The sequence below is a fragment of the Crocodylus siamensis genome, chromosome 9, assembly GCF_052110815.1.
Source record: "Crocodylus siamensis isolate JL-2025a chromosome 9, ASM5211081v1, whole genome shotgun sequence".
Taxonomy (NCBI): domain Eukaryota; kingdom Metazoa; phylum Chordata; order Crocodylia; family Crocodylidae; genus Crocodylus; species Crocodylus siamensis.
Window position 1 is genome coordinate 32,142,331 of NC_143403.1, and position 16,963 is coordinate 32,159,293.

The 16,963-nt window shown below is 43.6% G+C and overlaps 1 protein-coding gene across 2 annotated transcripts in view; it reads left to right on the top strand.

Moving 5' to 3' along the window:
- The window catches only part of NFATC3 (nuclear factor of activated T cells 3), a 156,186-nt gene that overhangs the window by 39,849 nt on the left and 99,374 nt on the right, over positions 1-16,963 (top strand). For both annotated transcript variants that reach the window (XM_090061944.1, XM_090061946.1), the window contains exon 3: positions 10,885-11,047. In XM_090061944.1, coding sequence (XP_089918070.1) covers positions 10,885-11,047 — 163 coding nt within the window. The remainder of the gene's footprint in view (positions 1-10,884; positions 11,048-16,963) is intronic.

Consider the following 16,963-nt stretch of genomic DNA (forward strand, 5'->3'; position numbering starts at 1 on the left):
CTGTAAGGGACTAGGGCATAAGTAGTCACTGTGGGTGGAATTTTAGGTTGGGGCAGGAGAGGGACAGTGGCAGGGATCCAGGCCACTGTCAATAGCCAAGTGGGGCATAGAGTAGGCAACTATAGCTGTATATGACTTGGACGTGGGCAGTCACATAAGTAAGCCATAAGTTGGGAGTTATACAAGGGATTCAGGCTATGGTCTAAAACCAGAAAGAGAGGGGCTGGAACCAGGATGAATTTAGGAAACAGGAACCAGAGCCCAGGAAACCAGGAAAAAAACCAGCAGGACTGGGAAATGAGAAACAGGGCATTAGAAAACCCAGGTCTATATAGGAAGGCATCTGTCCTGTTGGATATTCTGGTAGGCACTGAAAGGGTAGCTGCTTAAAAGCAGGAAGTCATGCCCAACAGACATACTGGCCAGCTGGGGATGGTTAGGCCACTGACAACCAGGCCAACTCATGGCAGTATGGCTAGCCTGATGCCCTAGGCCATGATATTGTAATTATGCTGCAGTGTCATTTTTCAGACTTCAAGAAATACTTGCTTTTATAGAGACCTTTCTAAAGAATCATCCAACCATTTTGAAACTGTTCCTTTTCTATGAAGTTACCACGGAAGACTTTAGACCTAGTTACCCCTTAATCTGTACTCTGAAAAACACTTCAGATTCTACTGTTTTATTGATAATTCCTGGAAAATTCCCCGCAAAAGAGCAATATTGATCACCCAAAACTTGAACAAACTCAAATGTAAAAAGAAGACCTTTATTAATTTCATGGGCAATTAGTCTGTCTGCATTTGACCTGAAGGAATGTATTATGTAAACCAGTGGTTCTCAGCCTTTTTAGACTCAAGAAACGCCTCATTTATACTGAAGACAAAAATGTCAGTTCTTAGTTTTAATTTGTTTCTTGATGAAGAAGAATTGCTCCATTATTTTCCAATTGCAAAGAACTCAGACCACAACAGGTCAGTACGTTTTTGACACTATGGACACCTCTTTGAAATCTCTTGTTTTGTTTTGTGAATCATGTCATGTTTTCACACCCAGCAGCATGAATATTGCACAGCATCCCATTAATCTCAAAGGGTGCAACAAAACTCTGGTTGAGAATCACTGATGTAAAACAATTGAGACTCCTACAGAAAAACACCTAACAGTTACCTGTTAGTGCAACTACTGTAGAATTGTTTCTAGATTCCCAGTGGCCCTTTATAAAATACACATGGCAGGGGCATTTGCTTAGAGCTACTTTATGCCTGCCCCCTCACCCTGTGCCCTCCCCCACCCCCCAACTCTGAGCTTTTTCATACTTGTATGGTCTCAGTAGATGGAAGTAACACTTATAAAGGGCAAAGACTGACACTTCAATCCATCTAGTGAATTTTTCTTTTCATAAGCCAGTTTGGCATCTGTCTTTAATATGTAATTGCAGACAGCTAATGCTCTGTGCTTTTTTCAGCTTCTTCAGACCCATTGCCTTTAACATTGTTGTGCATTGGAGGCATACTTCCATATATGTAGCATAAAACAACCTATATTCACATTAAAAAAAAGAAAAACTTTATGTCCTCTTTATTCATGGTAGCAAGACACTGAGCACTCCTTTGTGCTGTTAATTCAAGCATCTCCATGTTTGTTTGGTTTTTATTTGGGAATGCCTGCTGGTAACTTGTTAGTATTATTTTTAACCTGCCTAACAGCTAGCAAAAGAAAATTGCTGGCTTTCTTACCGATGATGAAATTATCCAACAATTTGGATTGTAAATTGGGACGGAGGCCAAAATGTTTCCGTTTTATTACTTGTGTCTGAGTCACTATCTTTCAGCTATTAATGAAACTTTTCAAATAAATTTAAAGAGAATAACTTATTGCTCTCCACAATGGTGGAATAAGGTCAACCTGTTCTAACTAGTTATTCAGTTACTTTCATTTAATAAAGTTACAGCAGTCATGCTGTGTTAGCAAAACTCACTCTCTAAAAATATATTTGCAATTTGCTGACAATGAAGATAAGTGTCCGCTTAAGTGATGCAAGCAAAAGAACTTTGGACCTCCTTTTTTTTTTTTTTAATAAGATATCTTATTGATGTGATGTTCACTACTAATGAACATTTGGGAATTTAGATAAGTTTTTATCTAAATTCTATTTAGAAATTTAAATTTTATTTAGAAATTCTACACTGGAACACATGATTCAACTTCATATTTTGCTCTGATATAACAGAAAGTAGGGTTTACCCAGCAGTGTACTGTATGAAAATCCTGTATGTACATTGGTCCGTGCATTTAGTAGTTAGAACAATAGGAGATGATTTGAGATTGTACGAGTGTTGTTGAAATATGTTTATCACTGTAGAACAAACCAATATAGATGAAGCCTGGGGAAAGTATTTCAAACCTGCCATCCACCAGAAGGCAAGCAGAACAAGCAGATGGAACGTTCCTGAAGGAGTGCTTGCAATCTCTACACTCCAGAATTATTCTAGTTAAAGAAACTGAACCATCTCCTTGTCTTCCACAAGAACAAAATACCCTAATTGGTATTTTGGCTTTCTAGACGTCCTTAGACAAATAACTACCACAGAATTATTTGGATGCAATAGGATTTAATTGCTTTAACAGTGCCCCCTTTTTTGGAAGTGTTGCTCAGCCTTTCAGCCCAGTGGGCCAAATTGGACTCTGCACACCAGGATCAGCCCACAAGCCCCCTTCCTGTGAGTATTGGGCTCCAGGAGTCCCACCACTGTGACACATTCCAACATGTAGGGATTTGGCTCCAGGGAGCCCTGCACCACCACCACATGCCAGGATCAGGCCCTGTGGCTCTGTGTGCTCCCGACCTAGTTTGCAAAGCCTTGGCCTGCAGAGCTTCCCACAGATCCATAAGGAGCCCCACAGACTGGATTATATGACACGGGACTGGATCTCACCTACAGGCTGGGGGTTGAACACTCCCGTTTGAAACTATGCCACAATCTTGGCTTGACTGCCTTTTGTTCTAATATGCATTTGGTTGATGCTTTTTTGCTGTTCTAAATAGAGACTAGAGTTGGGAAGAAATACCAAAAGCAATTTAGCACACTTCCACTTCCATCCCATCAAAGACGTGCTGTAAAGTGGGGACAGCTCTCCTAACTGCTTGTTTGAGAAATACCAAGAATAACACTTGCAGAGAAAGCATAAAAAGACCACAGGAGATCTGCTGTTAGAGGATGATGTCACCTATTTACCATTCTACACCTGGATTTGATGGCAAAGTTATGGTGTAGCCTTCTGGCAGACATTACCCTCAGGACACAGTTAACCTGTTAATTGTACTGAAATAGTAACCCTACCACATCTTCAAGGAATTAATTGTATGACAAAACAGAAAACCAACTGCAAAAATATACCACAAAAGAGGTGTAATATCTTTGTGGCTGGTTTCTGTCACTCCATAAATTGAATGTGTGGTGGGGTAGTGATAAACAAAAGCTGGTTCTAGTCTCCTATGTGATCCTGGGGCTGGGATGGACAATCAGCTCATTGTTGGTCCCAGCCCTGGGACCAAACCTGAGCCAGTTCAAAACAGGAGAGATAGAGAGGACCATGGAACACTAGAAATCTAATCTGCCTGGAAAAGCCCCTCTCATGTTGAGAAGATGTACTGACATCCACATCCCTGAGCTCATTACTGGAATTGATAAAACCATTGGAGGTAAGGGAGGAGAAACATGTTGAAGTGCAAGGAATCCTGAATGGGAGCCCTGGTTCCATCTGCCTTTGTGAGCATTTAAATACTAAAGGAATGCAGGGACCCATTGTTTGTGCCAGTCTTATCCTTTGGGTTGAAGGAAACAACCTGGGTTTTTGCTACTTCAGATGGAGAATGATAGAAGAGAAGATTTGTGGTTGTTAATATTTTTGGCTCAGGGTAGAGTGTGAGGTGAAAAATAAAACAGAACAATTTTGATTCAGACTAAACCTAGCATCTGAGCTCAAGTTGTATGGATTTTTTTTTTGAAAGGTCAAACCATTTCAAAACAATGCCAGACTTAAAAACAGCATTGTGCAGATGAGACTAGAGTCAAACTGTCAGCTGGGCCTTACTCTACCCCATCGCCCCAACGGTGCTTTATTCCAAAGAGCTTTTAACCAAAAGTTGCACTTTTAAGCAAGTCTGAAAAGTGAAGCCAGTTGTGACAGGGAGCTGTCCAGAGGCCACTCACAATGTCGAGCCACTCACAGTGTTGGCCCACTCACCTGTCTAAAGCAATCCACCCACCTGACTTGCCTTCATACCTTGGTTGTAACAAAATAGTTGTTTCTAGGCGGGAGGCTGTCCATTTAATAGCTGCCCATTTAATGCCCTGAGGGCAAGGGCATACACTGCTCCAACATCCCCTCTATCCCATGCCTTGCAGATGGCATACAAAATGACTTCCAACTTCCCCAGCTCTATGGCTGGGCTGCACTTGACTTCTGGCTCAAACTTGGCCTCAGGAGTCTATGGACATACCTGGGCCCAGCCTTTGGCTCAAACTTGGCTTCAGGTGTCTGTGGACATGCCTGGGCCACATGCCCCCTCACTGGGGCCTCTGTTCCACCCCCTCATTGGGGCTTTACACCCATTGGGCCTCTGGTGTCCATCGACGAACCAGGACTTCACTTTCAGCCTCCCACTAGGCCTCATTCTTATCCAGGCCGCCCACTACACATTTAGGTGTTGGGCCTTAGGCCCTCTTGGCCCTGTGTTCTCGCCCAAGCCTGGTACTTTCCTTCCCTAGCCTTTCCCCTCCATAGGGTCACCCATAAGGCGGGGGGGCTGAGGCTTTCCAGCACCCCATGCTTGCCTTTCACTAGTGAGGGACAGGTGTGGCATTTCCTGTAGACTGCCCCAGCACACCATCCAACCCCAGCAGGGTGAAGTTTTAGGTCATGCACCAGGACTGCTACAGGCCTACCTGCCTTGATCTTACTCCTCCCTCACTGGGCTCTTGGATGTTTTTCCTCTTGGGCTGCTTGGTCCCCCTTCATTGAGGGACATTTGGCCTTTTTTAGGCCCTAGCCCCACCTCTGGGCCAATCAGCAGCTCTCTGCCACCAGCAGCTCTCTGCTGCCCTGCTGCCCTGCCCCTCACAGTGGGCTTCAGTTTGTTGGCTGTGGCCCCCTTGCATTGACTACTCAAGGGTCTAAGGATCAATCTAACAGCAGCTGATCTTCCTGCTCAACGGAGGTCCCCCCCTGGGCCCCACCATAAAGCAGTCTTCTACCACTGGGCTTGCCCGATGCCCCACTGATTATATACAAAGCAGCCCTTTTCTCCACTGGACTCATTGAGTCCCTCTATAAGTCCACAAACTAAGCCCCTGTCCTAGGCTGACCTGGCTCTTCCCTAGGCCCTTGTGTTCAGCACCTCTCTCATAGGGCTGTTCTGGCCCATTGCTCAGGCCCCTGTGCATACCACCTCTTTCTCCAGGATGGCTCCACAGCTCTAGGCCCATAACCACTTCTGCAGGGCTTGGGACCCCAGCAGGTCCCTAGGAACCTCCTCCTTCCTCATAGTTCCTACCCTAACCTAACCTCCAGGATGTTCCTGGAAGCAGCTGATCTCCAGCTGGGCAATGTTACTTCAGCAGCATCCCTGCAGTAATTGGTAGCTCTGTTCCTCAGGGCCTTGGTCTTCTACCCAGAGTGCCCAAGCCTCCGCCAATCTGGTGGCCTTCTGGGTGTCATGTGAGCACCTGATTGGTTCTGTTGTCATTTGTAGGCTGCTTTATAGCTAGCTCAAGCCCTTAAAGTGGCAGGCACCCAAAGGTATCCTCTTGGCTGCCATTATTCATCTGTCAGTTTGGTTTTATGAACATTTTCATGTCTCTTCCCTGTGGTGTGGTTATTTTAATATCCTGAATCAATTCAGTTCTGCCACCAGTAGTCGCCAATTTAAAATAATCTCTATTAACTTTCTGGTGTCTACAAACTGGAATGTGACAACTACTATTAAATTCCTCCCTACAGGGTTTTCCTTCATTATTTTTCTCCTAAATGTCTTCTTAATGGCAGTTCTTCTCTTAAATCTATAATCTGAAGATGTTTGTGTTCATTCTGAAGTTCTTATTAATTGATTTATGAATCTGTCATTGTCCTATCTGCAGAATCAATGTAGGTTTCTTTGCTGCTCAATGTATCTTTATGCCTGTTTGTGTGCTTAGAGAATGAAAAGATCAATTTCTTAAAAAAGACTGTGTCAGAAACCACTAAAATACTGCTTGGAATGATTGGCGATAGGTTTTGTTGATGTTTCCTAGTGAAATATTTGAAAGTATCTGTAGATCTAATTGTTCCCCACAACCTAAAAGTGAGACACTTAATTTTTTTAAAAAGCATATGTTTTGATAGTTCTTGCTCTCAAATCCTGCATTGAAATTATTTGAGGAAAAGTTAAGCCTACAGGTTACTTCTCACACTAATCTGGAGGCTGTTTGCATTTTTATACTTCTAAATACAAAGTAAAACTTTACAGCCTTAAACATTTTGTCAATTACTTGAAATGAGAACACCAACTTCTACAAATTCCTCCGGTGCTCTAATCTTTAAATCTTTAAATCTCTGTTTTGTAGTGTGGGCTATATCTGGACACGTTAAAATTTGAACTTTAATTGGATTCAAACTATCCTACCTCAAAAGCAATTAAAAAAGTGCTAACAAATTGCCATCATTGAATCATCATGCCTCCAAGTTTTGAACACTGATAAGTCAAAGTTTTGTGCCATAAGAGGCTCATATTTAAAATTAAATAAACTAGTCATAATAATATCTTTTATAGACCTCCGTAAAGATTTTCTGGAGAAGGGAATAGTCTTTGGAGAAAAAAATCAATCACCCCTTAGTGCGGTGATATCCAAAGGGTGGCGTGCGAGAGTGGTGAAAGTGTGCTGTGAAATATGACACTTTTCTTTCTTTTGTATTTCAAGTTGGGAGGGCACAGCGTACTTGCAGAGCAGAGTGCTCTGCAGCCATGTGCCTGGTACGAGCCCAGTGAAGTAAAGGGCTGCTTTATATAAGATCTCTGGGGCTCTAGGCAAGCCCAGGGTGAGACATATGAGTTATGGAGGAATGGGACCCCTAGTGAGTGAAAGAGTCAGCTGTCTGTGGATTGACCCGGGGCTCTTGACTGGCCCAAGCTGGGACCAGGGCATGAGTGGCTGAAGGGAAAGTATGCCCACTATGAGGGGAAGACCAGAGTGGCGGAGAGCTCCGGTACCCTGACTGCCCAGAGAGCAGGGTCAGGCTCAAGTGAGCCATAGGTTTCAAGGGAGAGATGAGAGTGAGGGGTCGGTGAGCAACCAGTCTGAAATGACAGAGGCTGAAAATTAGCCACCTGATGGAACTAAAGGGGCTGAGAGAGAGATGGGGACAGCAACTGGGGGTTATGTGATAAAGTGGAGGCTGGAAGAGCGTGCCCAGGAATGAGCAGCCCAGGAAGAACATCAAGGAGCCCAGAGCGGGGTGAAGAAAGACCAGGGCAGGTAGGCCTACAGTGGTCCTGGAGAATGACCTAAAACTACATCCTTCTAGGGTTGGATGGTGTGGTGGGGCTGCTTGTGGCAAGACAGTCTCCCGAAAATGATACACCTGTGCCTCCCTAGAGATAGGTAAGTATGGGGCACCAGAAAGTGTCAGCCCTCACTGCCTTGCGAGTGACTGTGGAGGGGAAAAGCTAGGGGATCAGACCCTGAGAGAAAACCACTAGGCTTGGGTGGCAACACAGGGGCCCAGAAGGCTGAAGGCCTGAGAGTGAGGCTTGGGGGACAGCACAGGGGCCAGGAGGGCCCAAGGCCCAACACCTGAGGGACTGAGGCTTAGTGGGAGAATTGAATAAGTATTAGGCCAGGTTAGAGGTCCAGGAACATCAAGAGATGCCTGAGGCATGAGTGGGCCATAGGCCAAATAGGGGGTCCAGGCATGTTGAGACATTTGAGGTCGGACTGGGCTGTAGGCCGAGTTAGATGTCTAGGCATGTCAACAGACACCTGAGGCCTGAGTAGGCTGTAGGCCAAGTTTGAGGCACCTGAGGCCAGAGAAGTGTGGGGTCGTAGGCCTGACAACCCATCATAGAGTAGAACCTGATTTGGGTGGCCTGAAGGTCTACACAGGTCAGGACTCAGAGTGCAAGGGATGAATCCTGAAGGGCTGTATATAGTAGGGAGCCTGGGTGGTCCTGAAGGGCTATACAGAATAGGGCAATGAGACTGAGGTTCAGCAAGGTACAGTGCAACTAAGGCCCAAGAAAGGGACAGAGCGAGTGTGGCCCTGCTAGGGTTAGTATCAAAGAGGCTCAGCCTGGTAGTGAGTTTGGCCCAATAAGGGGCCAAGAGAATTGTCACCAGTATGTGATGACATCTGTGAGTCATGCGACATGGTGAAGGGAAGGTCAGAGCTGTGTATTACAGCCTTGGCATCAAGGTATCAAACGGGCAACCTCCCACCTTCAGTTACAAGAAAGGCATGGCAGGCGAGTCAGGTGTGTGGACTGCCTCAGACAGGTGGGTGGGCCAGAGTTGTGACTGGCCTCGAGATGGCCTGCTGCCACAGCCACCAATTTTAATCCAAAAAAAAAGGGTGTCCCAGAGATCAAAAGTCTGGGAAATGCTGCCTTAGTGCAATATATTGCATGGGAAAACTTTCTGCAGGGTCACCTTCAGTAGTTAGTGGTCCCTTGTTCCCACTGTGGGTCACTATTTCAGGTGACGGGTTCTCATGCCATATTTTCTCCCAGTATGTTACATACAGTACTGCATCTTCCCTGAGACATTCTTGTTTGTATGAAAAAGTAGATTTAGATAAGATTGAGAAAATAAAAGTAGCTGATTCTTTTGCTTTTGACCCTGCACAACTCTTTATTATAAAAAAAAATCACTTCTCTTTTCTTTTTAGTAACTTTAATTCTGACATTTTTCTTTCCTTTTTGCAGACTGAAATCTCCAGTCCTCCCCTCTTTCTAATTTTCAGAGGCATCTAGGATCATTAACTGTAACTGTGAATGCAAGTCTACAGTTGATAACCAAATGCAAGTATTTAGGCAGCACATCTTTGCCTATGGTGAGTATCTGGAAGGACTGGACTGGCACCCATCAATTTCCTTCTTATTGCTGACATCACTTGTTCTCCTCCAACCGCCTAATCAGCCCACTATTGTGGAAGAAACAGCAATCGGACATCCTCAGTGGGGGAAGAAGAGCTTCTGTTCTGGATTCTAGAGACTAATTTAAGGTCATTTCTGTCTTCCCTTCAATGAGAAGCAAGGAATGTATACTTCTCCTGCTGATTCCCACCCTCCCGCAAAAAAAAAAAGCACTCCAGGAAAGCTGGGTGTATCTTCTCTCTTCCTGAAGGAGAAGTGCATTTAGAGGTGCCTCTTGAGCAGAGGAACAGAAGGTGGACAGTACTATGGATGAGTGTTCTTAAGGAAGGAGGCCAACTAGATGCCACTTCTCCCTTTTTGTCCCTTGACTGGTTACAGTGATGTTTGCAGTAAAAGGTGGACATATGGGATTACAGGGTGAACCAGAGTCCATCCAGATACTTACTGAAGACAAAGCTGTGCCTCCATATTTTCTACTGGGAGGAATGATTCTCATTCAATTCTAGTAACAGTATATCTTCAATTTTTGGATGTGTCTTAAGGGATTTTTCTTGTCCCTTGAAGAATTTGGGTTCTGCTTTTAAAAGGTAGAACTGTCATTTGTGGACCTCCCTATGGCTTCAGGAATTGCTTAGAGTTTTGCAGGTTAGGACAGAAATTGAATAAGAAACTCTGAAAAGATAAAATCATGCCTATGATCAACATTTAACCTATGTACATTTTCTTAGGAGGCAAAACAAGGTAGTATAAGCACTTTCAAGCTTAAAATTCTACAATAATAGGTTCTCAGGTTACTGTGTTAATACAAATGTAATTTCAAAAGGAATGTTTGTTATATTACTGAAACACAGGGCTGCAAGTACTTAGATTTTTAAAAAATGGATTGAACTTTAGAGAGTTTATACATTATTTGTCCTGCTAGGTGTTTGAGGTAGGTCTGATGGTTCATCTTATTAGAATCTGAAATATGCGCATCTATTCAGCTTAAATCATTAGCTGCAATGTATAGGGAGCTTATTTTTCCTGTAAGCAAGGGGTTGGCAAGCTATGGCCCACAGGCCATGTCTGACCCATCAACTGATTTATGCAGCTGTTTAGCTCAGTTGGTTAGAGCATGGTGCTAATAATAACACCAGGGTTGCAAAGGCATACCTATGTCTTGTTGCACTAGGCTTCTCCACTATCCTAAAATTACTCATTTCTTTTAAAAGATCTGATGAGTCTTGGTACTTTATTCATCTCGGTAGTAGCTAGCAATTTGGAGAAAGTAGACTTTAGAAATATCAAACAATTATGTCAGTGATCCTTCATCTTTTTCAGGAGGTAAAGTCAAAGAATACCAGTCCAGCTTCCTGTAAGATCAAAGTGACATTCAACTGTCCTTTTTAATTTGTCCTTTTTATTTATCATAAAGCTGCCATCATTTAAATTTGCTTGACAATCTGAGAACAAACACTGATAGGTAGGATTGCTATAGAATAACCTCAATAAAGTCATATATAGAGTTACTCACAGGGCCATGTCCCTGCATGATCTTAATCTTAGCCAGTATTTCTCTTTCCCCTTTTCAGTAATTAATGATCCCAAAAGAAATGCTTTTTTTTAAAGTACAAAATAATGGAAGCAGAATCTTGGCTCTTATATGTAAAAGTGTATGACTGGCTTGTCAAAAGGATGGCAGTAGTTATTTTTGACTCTTTACTTTGGTCATATGGCACTGTTCACTTAAATCAATTGTGTATATCTTTCAGCACATCTTCATTGCCACCACTAGACTGGCCTTTGCCAAGTCGTTATGAACAATGTGAGCTGAAAGTAGAAGTGCAGCCTAAAACTCACCATAGGGCTCATTATGAAACTGAAGGCAGTAGAGGAGCAGTAAAAGCATCTACAGGTGGACACCCTGTTGTGAAGGTATGAAGTTTAACTTTTACTGTGAACAATTTGTGTTGTTAAAATAAAATCTCATTCACTTACTAGTGTGTACAGTAAACTATAAGCTTTTTTGATAATTCTGAACAGGTAGCATTTCTCTATAGTTATTTAATTTTACAGGTATAAAAACATTGTATAAGTATGGAACTTATATAATTAATTTCACTGTATATTATAGTCTTGCCAGTGGATTTATGATGCAGTATTTAACTTCTGCTATACTGACAGGAACCGTTTCGGGGGGAAAATTATAGCAGGTTACGTGTACTAGATCATACAGAAATGTGTACCATAAGTGTGGTAGAATACAATCAAAACGTCTTACCCTCTGCATCAGGGATATATTTCTGAACATGATTGAATAGTGGTAGTGCATGATAAACTGGTGGTGATGTCTTATTGGTGCACCCCTAGTCTCAATCAATTTGTCTTGTTGGTGCATCCCTAGTCTCAATCAATCACAGCTTCTTCCCTTCCCCATTTTCACTGGACTCTGTGTCCTTGTCTTGATCTATACTTTTAGTCTGCAGATTGTTCCTTTGCCTTTGCCACCAGAAGTCCCTCCCCTTGACCCCCCGGAATTACTCCATTCAGCGAGAGGTTTTGCCATCTCTAAACCAGAAAGATACCAAATAATACTATAAAAATACCAAAAAATGTACTATAGCTTTCATTAATTTAATCTCAAAAAATATTTTTGTCCTGATTTACATGTGTTTGCATACTACACAGAGGTGATAGTATAATAGCTTAAAATGAAGTCTTACTCTTGTATATTGTGGGAGGTGTATGGGGGGCGTGATTGGGTATAGCTTTGTGGGTTATGTGGGGTGTGGGGGAGGGTGTGTGTGTGTGGGATTTGTAGGGCTATGTGTATGTATAGGGGGTGTCTTGTGTGTGGGGTGTGGGTGGGTATGGGTTTTCTGGGGGGCTGTGAGGGTGTGCGGGGAAGGTGGCTGGGGAGGGTTATGGCTTGTGTGGAGTGGGGCAGGTTTACCTACAGCCTGCCCCACCCCTTCTGCCACAGGCAGAGTACCCGCCAGTGCTTCTGCAAGCCCAGGATCTGTGTTCCTGCCACTCCTAGCCCTGGGGCACTGGTGTGGGCCCCATGCTCCTGCTTGTTGTGACTTGCCCCCCATCTGCCATTGCTGCCCTTCTCCTGCCGCTTTTCCGTTTCTCACCCCCCGCTGCTCTGGCATCATGTCACAGATGCTCCTGCAGTCCTGGCACTGCAGGTGGGAACCACTTGATGCCAGAGCTCAGTGGGTGGTGGGGAGCATGGAGCGCAGCAACAGCTGGGCAGGAATGCGGGACCCAGGCTGGTGCAGTGGGGCCAGCACTGACGGGGCCTAGAGCAGGGTGGCAGGAAACTAGGGCTGGGCTACCAGGAGCTCCCTCCTCTCCCTGCTTGGGGAGTGCAGCCCAGACCCCAGGGTGGGGTGGGGTGGGGTGGGCTGGGACCAGGGCTGTGCCAAGCTCTTCCTGGTGGGGTGGGGCTGCACTGGGAAGGGGCTATAGTGAATTTGTGGTGGCAGCCCCTGCGCATAGCCCCTTTCCAGTGTAGCCCTGCCCCACCAGGAAGAGCTTGGCACAGCCCCGGCCCCAACCAATGCCATGCAGAACTGGGGCCACATGCCACCCCCTTGCCCTCCTGGATGAGCGGCAGGAGCAGTGGCAGGAGCTGCCAGATGAGCTGGCAAGTGCCAGACTAGCTGCCAGACCAGTAGGTCCTGGCTGAGTGGCACACAGTGGTGGAAGCTGCCCCCCGTCTGCTCACACCTCCAAATGAGCTGCTGGTCCATTCCTCACCTGCCCTGCCCTGGCTGGGCAATGCTTGCCCCAGGCCCAGCCCCACATCCTCCCTCATCACAGGGGCCCTGATCTGCAACCCCAGCCCCTTTCCTCCCCCTTCCCCTTCCACCACACCAGTCTTACCAGCTGGAGGCAGCTCCTCACTCTGCCAGGCTGGGTATCAGAAATTAGATCAGTATCAGCCGATATGCCCCCTTAAAAATCAGGTTTTGGTATCGGCTGCAAAAATCTCTATTGGTACACCCCTAGTCTCAATCAATCACAGCTTCTTCCCTTTCCCATTTTCACTGGACTCTGTGTCCTTGTCTTGATCTACACTTTTATAGTCTGCAGATTGTTTCTTGTCCCTCTTTCCCACCTACCAGAGAAACTGGTTTCCTCCTTCACTCTGTGTAGATTCCCCAAGGAACCTGCCCACCCCCCTTTTCCCCCCGTACTATCAAATATCCCCATACTATCAATAAATATTGATAGTATGGGGGGAAAAGGGCGGGGGGGCAGGTTTCCTATTCTTAACTTGTTCTGCCCTACCCTGAGGCAGGAAGAATCCAGTTTAGTCTAGCAGACCTGGGCTAAAGGAGATATTCTCAGTTACTGCAGGGATAATGCAGTTTCAGAGATTCAAACATGCTTTTTGAAGATGGAATGTTAGGATATTTTAGGTGCTAAAAATCTAATTCTCTGTACTATTCAAATTTGGGTTTTTTCCCCCTTCAAATACTTGTATCTTCTTGGAAACAGCAAAAGTTCCCTTGCCCTGAAAGACCTCCCTGTTAATTTACAGATCTCTTCTGTGAAACAGGAGGATCCTAGAATTGTACAAATAAAAGTTTTCAATTTTTTTAACGTGGACAAAACATTTTTTCCTTAGCATAGTTTTTGGAAATGGCACCACTGGTTAAGCAAGGGAAATGTGTAATGGGAGCCTATATCAGGGGAATATCAGGTATCAGTCCTACTTGGCTATATATATTATGTCTACAGACTTACAAAGTCTTAAATCAAAGGCAAGTCTAGCTTTAAATCAGAGGCATGTCTATAAAGCTATCTTTGGTTCAGTATTTCTGCATTGCATTAAGATGGGTATTTTGCTATAGTTTATGGATTTCTATAAATAAAAATCTGTAGCATACTTTTGTTTGCTGGAGTTGCCAACAGGTCTGTAATTTTTTTGGATATTATTTCTGTTTTTCAAAAAGGATATCTGAATCAGATCGGTGAGATGACTCATTTAGGCAAAATAATGGTTAAAACTGGTTTTAGAATTTCTGCATTGTTTCTTAATCTCATGCTTAAACCACTGAACTATGACTGCCTGAATTAAAATTAGTACAAATGCAAATCAGCATTCTATTCACAAGTTATTCTTTGTCTGTGTGATGATATAAATGTATTCAATACAGAGCAAGTTGTTTTGCAGCTAAACATTGTTTTGTTTTAACATGCTGCTGAGAAATAGTGTAGTAAGGATCACATTTGGTGAAAGGTAAACATTAAATAGCTGTAATCAAATTAAACATTCTTTTTTTGTGGGGGGAGGCACTTTTTCCAGAGGTCTCACCCAAGTATACAACATGAACCTAATTCATAATATGCATGACTGTTTACACATGTTCTGAATTTTTATTCCATTTTTATTGCTGATCTGTTAAATCTGTGCCAACCAGCTTGGTGTCAGTGCATGATCAGTGATGGACAACCGCTGAGCTGGCAAACTGCTCTTCCATGGTCTTTGTTTAGTGTTAATGTGTGACTGTCTCAAACTGTACTTAGTTTGTAGCATCATAGATGGGCTTCTAAGATGTTCTAAAACATTATAAAGTCTGTAATTCTGTAATACACATGTACTTATTCATGAGTTGTAACAAAATTCTAAGATAGTAATATATACCTTCAGTTTATGTGCAGGCATAGTCATGCTGTACTCTGCCTGTTGCTAGGAAACTAAGCTTCTGCCAAATTTGGCATCTGTTGTGAGCATAGTTAATCAGCTTATTGTTTCCAATATGTGGAGAAACTACATGAATTGAGCATCTCACTCACTGCTGGATGACTGAATGGACTTTCATGCTTAAAAGAAAGTGAAAACATTTGTTTTGCTTTAAGAGTGTGCAGTGAATTTCTCCTGTGTTTGTCCTTTTTAATGGCAAGATATTTTTAGCCGTTATCTACTGTTTTAATCTGAGTTTGGTTTAGGTTTTAGTTCTTGGTTATATTCTAGTTCAAGTGCATAAACTAAATGAATTGTCTTTTCCTTGTTAAAAATCTAGGGGGAAAGCCTTGTTTATTCCTCCTGTGTGAAAATCATTAACTTGCCATTATTGCTATTTGTGGCTTGGCTGCCATCACAAAATTGCCAACTAAATATTCACCACCTCTAATGTGCCACCTCTAAGTGTTCAGTGAGTAAAGCATTTACTCAGTCTTCATGAGTGTTCTCTTTGAATCTATGCTTTAGAACTATGCTTTATTACTACTGTGTTTTAGGGGTATGTTTGAGAGGGGTCTTAGCTCTGGTTTAAATACAGTGTTAAACCAGTTGCATTTTTGCAGTGATATATGGAAACTCTTTATGTTGGCTTCAGCCTGGCTTAGACTGGATGCAGTCTGGTGGAAAGTAAACTAAACTTAAATTTTAGTATTTTGAAGACCTTTACATGGAAAATAGAAAAATCATTAATATAGAATGGTAAAGAGTCAAAGAGGGAACAGCTGGAACTTTTCGCAGACAGGAAGATATAGTATTTGTTCTGTGCATCATATTCAGGAGATATTGAAGGTTTTTGAGATTGGGAAAGGGGAGAATCTCTTCTTTTGTAATGAATTAATGCCTTTAATAGGTTTAGGGCAGTAGTTGGCAAGCTTTTCAGGCCCAGAGTAACTCTGTTCAGGTCAGAGGTGGGTGGGTGTGTGCTGGGGCCCATCCATCACCACTGCTTTTCCCTGTGGTGGCACCCCAGTGAGGGCCAACAGCCAGCATGTCTCCCCACAGCAGCATGGTGAAAGCAACTGCTGACAAACCCCCCTGCCGCTGAATGCCACTAAAGCCCCACATCCACAGGTCAGATGCAGCCCATGGTCCATATGTTACCTTTTGACTGGACTTGTAGTTAAGAGTGAGATTAATTGATCAATGAGACCATTCCAATCACAACTTGAAAGCTTTATTAGGATATAGGTTTCATAGAATTCATAGACATTAGGGCTGGAAGGGACTTCATAAGATCATCGGGTCCAGCCCCCTGCCCAAGCGGCAGGAAATCAGCTGGGGTCAAAGGATCCCAGCAAGATAGGCATCCAAATGTTTCTTGAAAATCTCCAGGGTAGGTGCTTGCACCACCTCTGGGGGGAGTCTATTCCAGGCCTTGGTGGTTTAGACAGTGAAGTTTTTCCTTATGTCCAGCCTAAAATGGTTTTGCAGGAGTTTGTAACCATTGGTCCTTGTCTTCCCTTGGGGTGCTCTGGTGAACAAGTGTTCCCCCAGATCCTGATGCACACCCCTGATGTACTTACAGGCTGCCACCAAGTCACCCCATGAGCCTGTGCTTCTCCAGGCTGAAGAGCCCCGTGGCTCTCAGCCTCTCTTCTTAAGGCCTGCTCTCTTGCCCTCTGATCATGTATGTGGCTCTCCTCTGGACTCTCTCAATGCAAAGACCTATTGGTACTAATAAAGACAATGCTTTGGCAGTCTTGGATTCAGAAAGAGCAGGCCGGCTGGTGGGGTGTCCCTGCTTTCCTGAGGATTCTTGCTGAGTTGTTTCTTTCTCCTGAGCTTTGGGGAAGGTCCAATTTGTTGCTTGCCCCAGCCCAATATTTATAGATGGTTGATTTGACATGCTAATAATTGATCTCTGCTTGTTTTATATTTTTTTTTCACTAGAACTTTTGGAACTAGATTTTAGTGGACCTGGGAAAGAAGTCAAGGGATAAGCTAGCTAAGGTTCTTTATTTTTAAGTGTTTGACCCTAGTCTGTTAATCATCTGGTAATTTTTGCTTTAATCAAGATTGTGTTAATCAGTTCAAATTTGTATTTTTGAGATGGTAGAAGTAAAGATTTCTTATCTTTTTTATGGCTTGCCTTT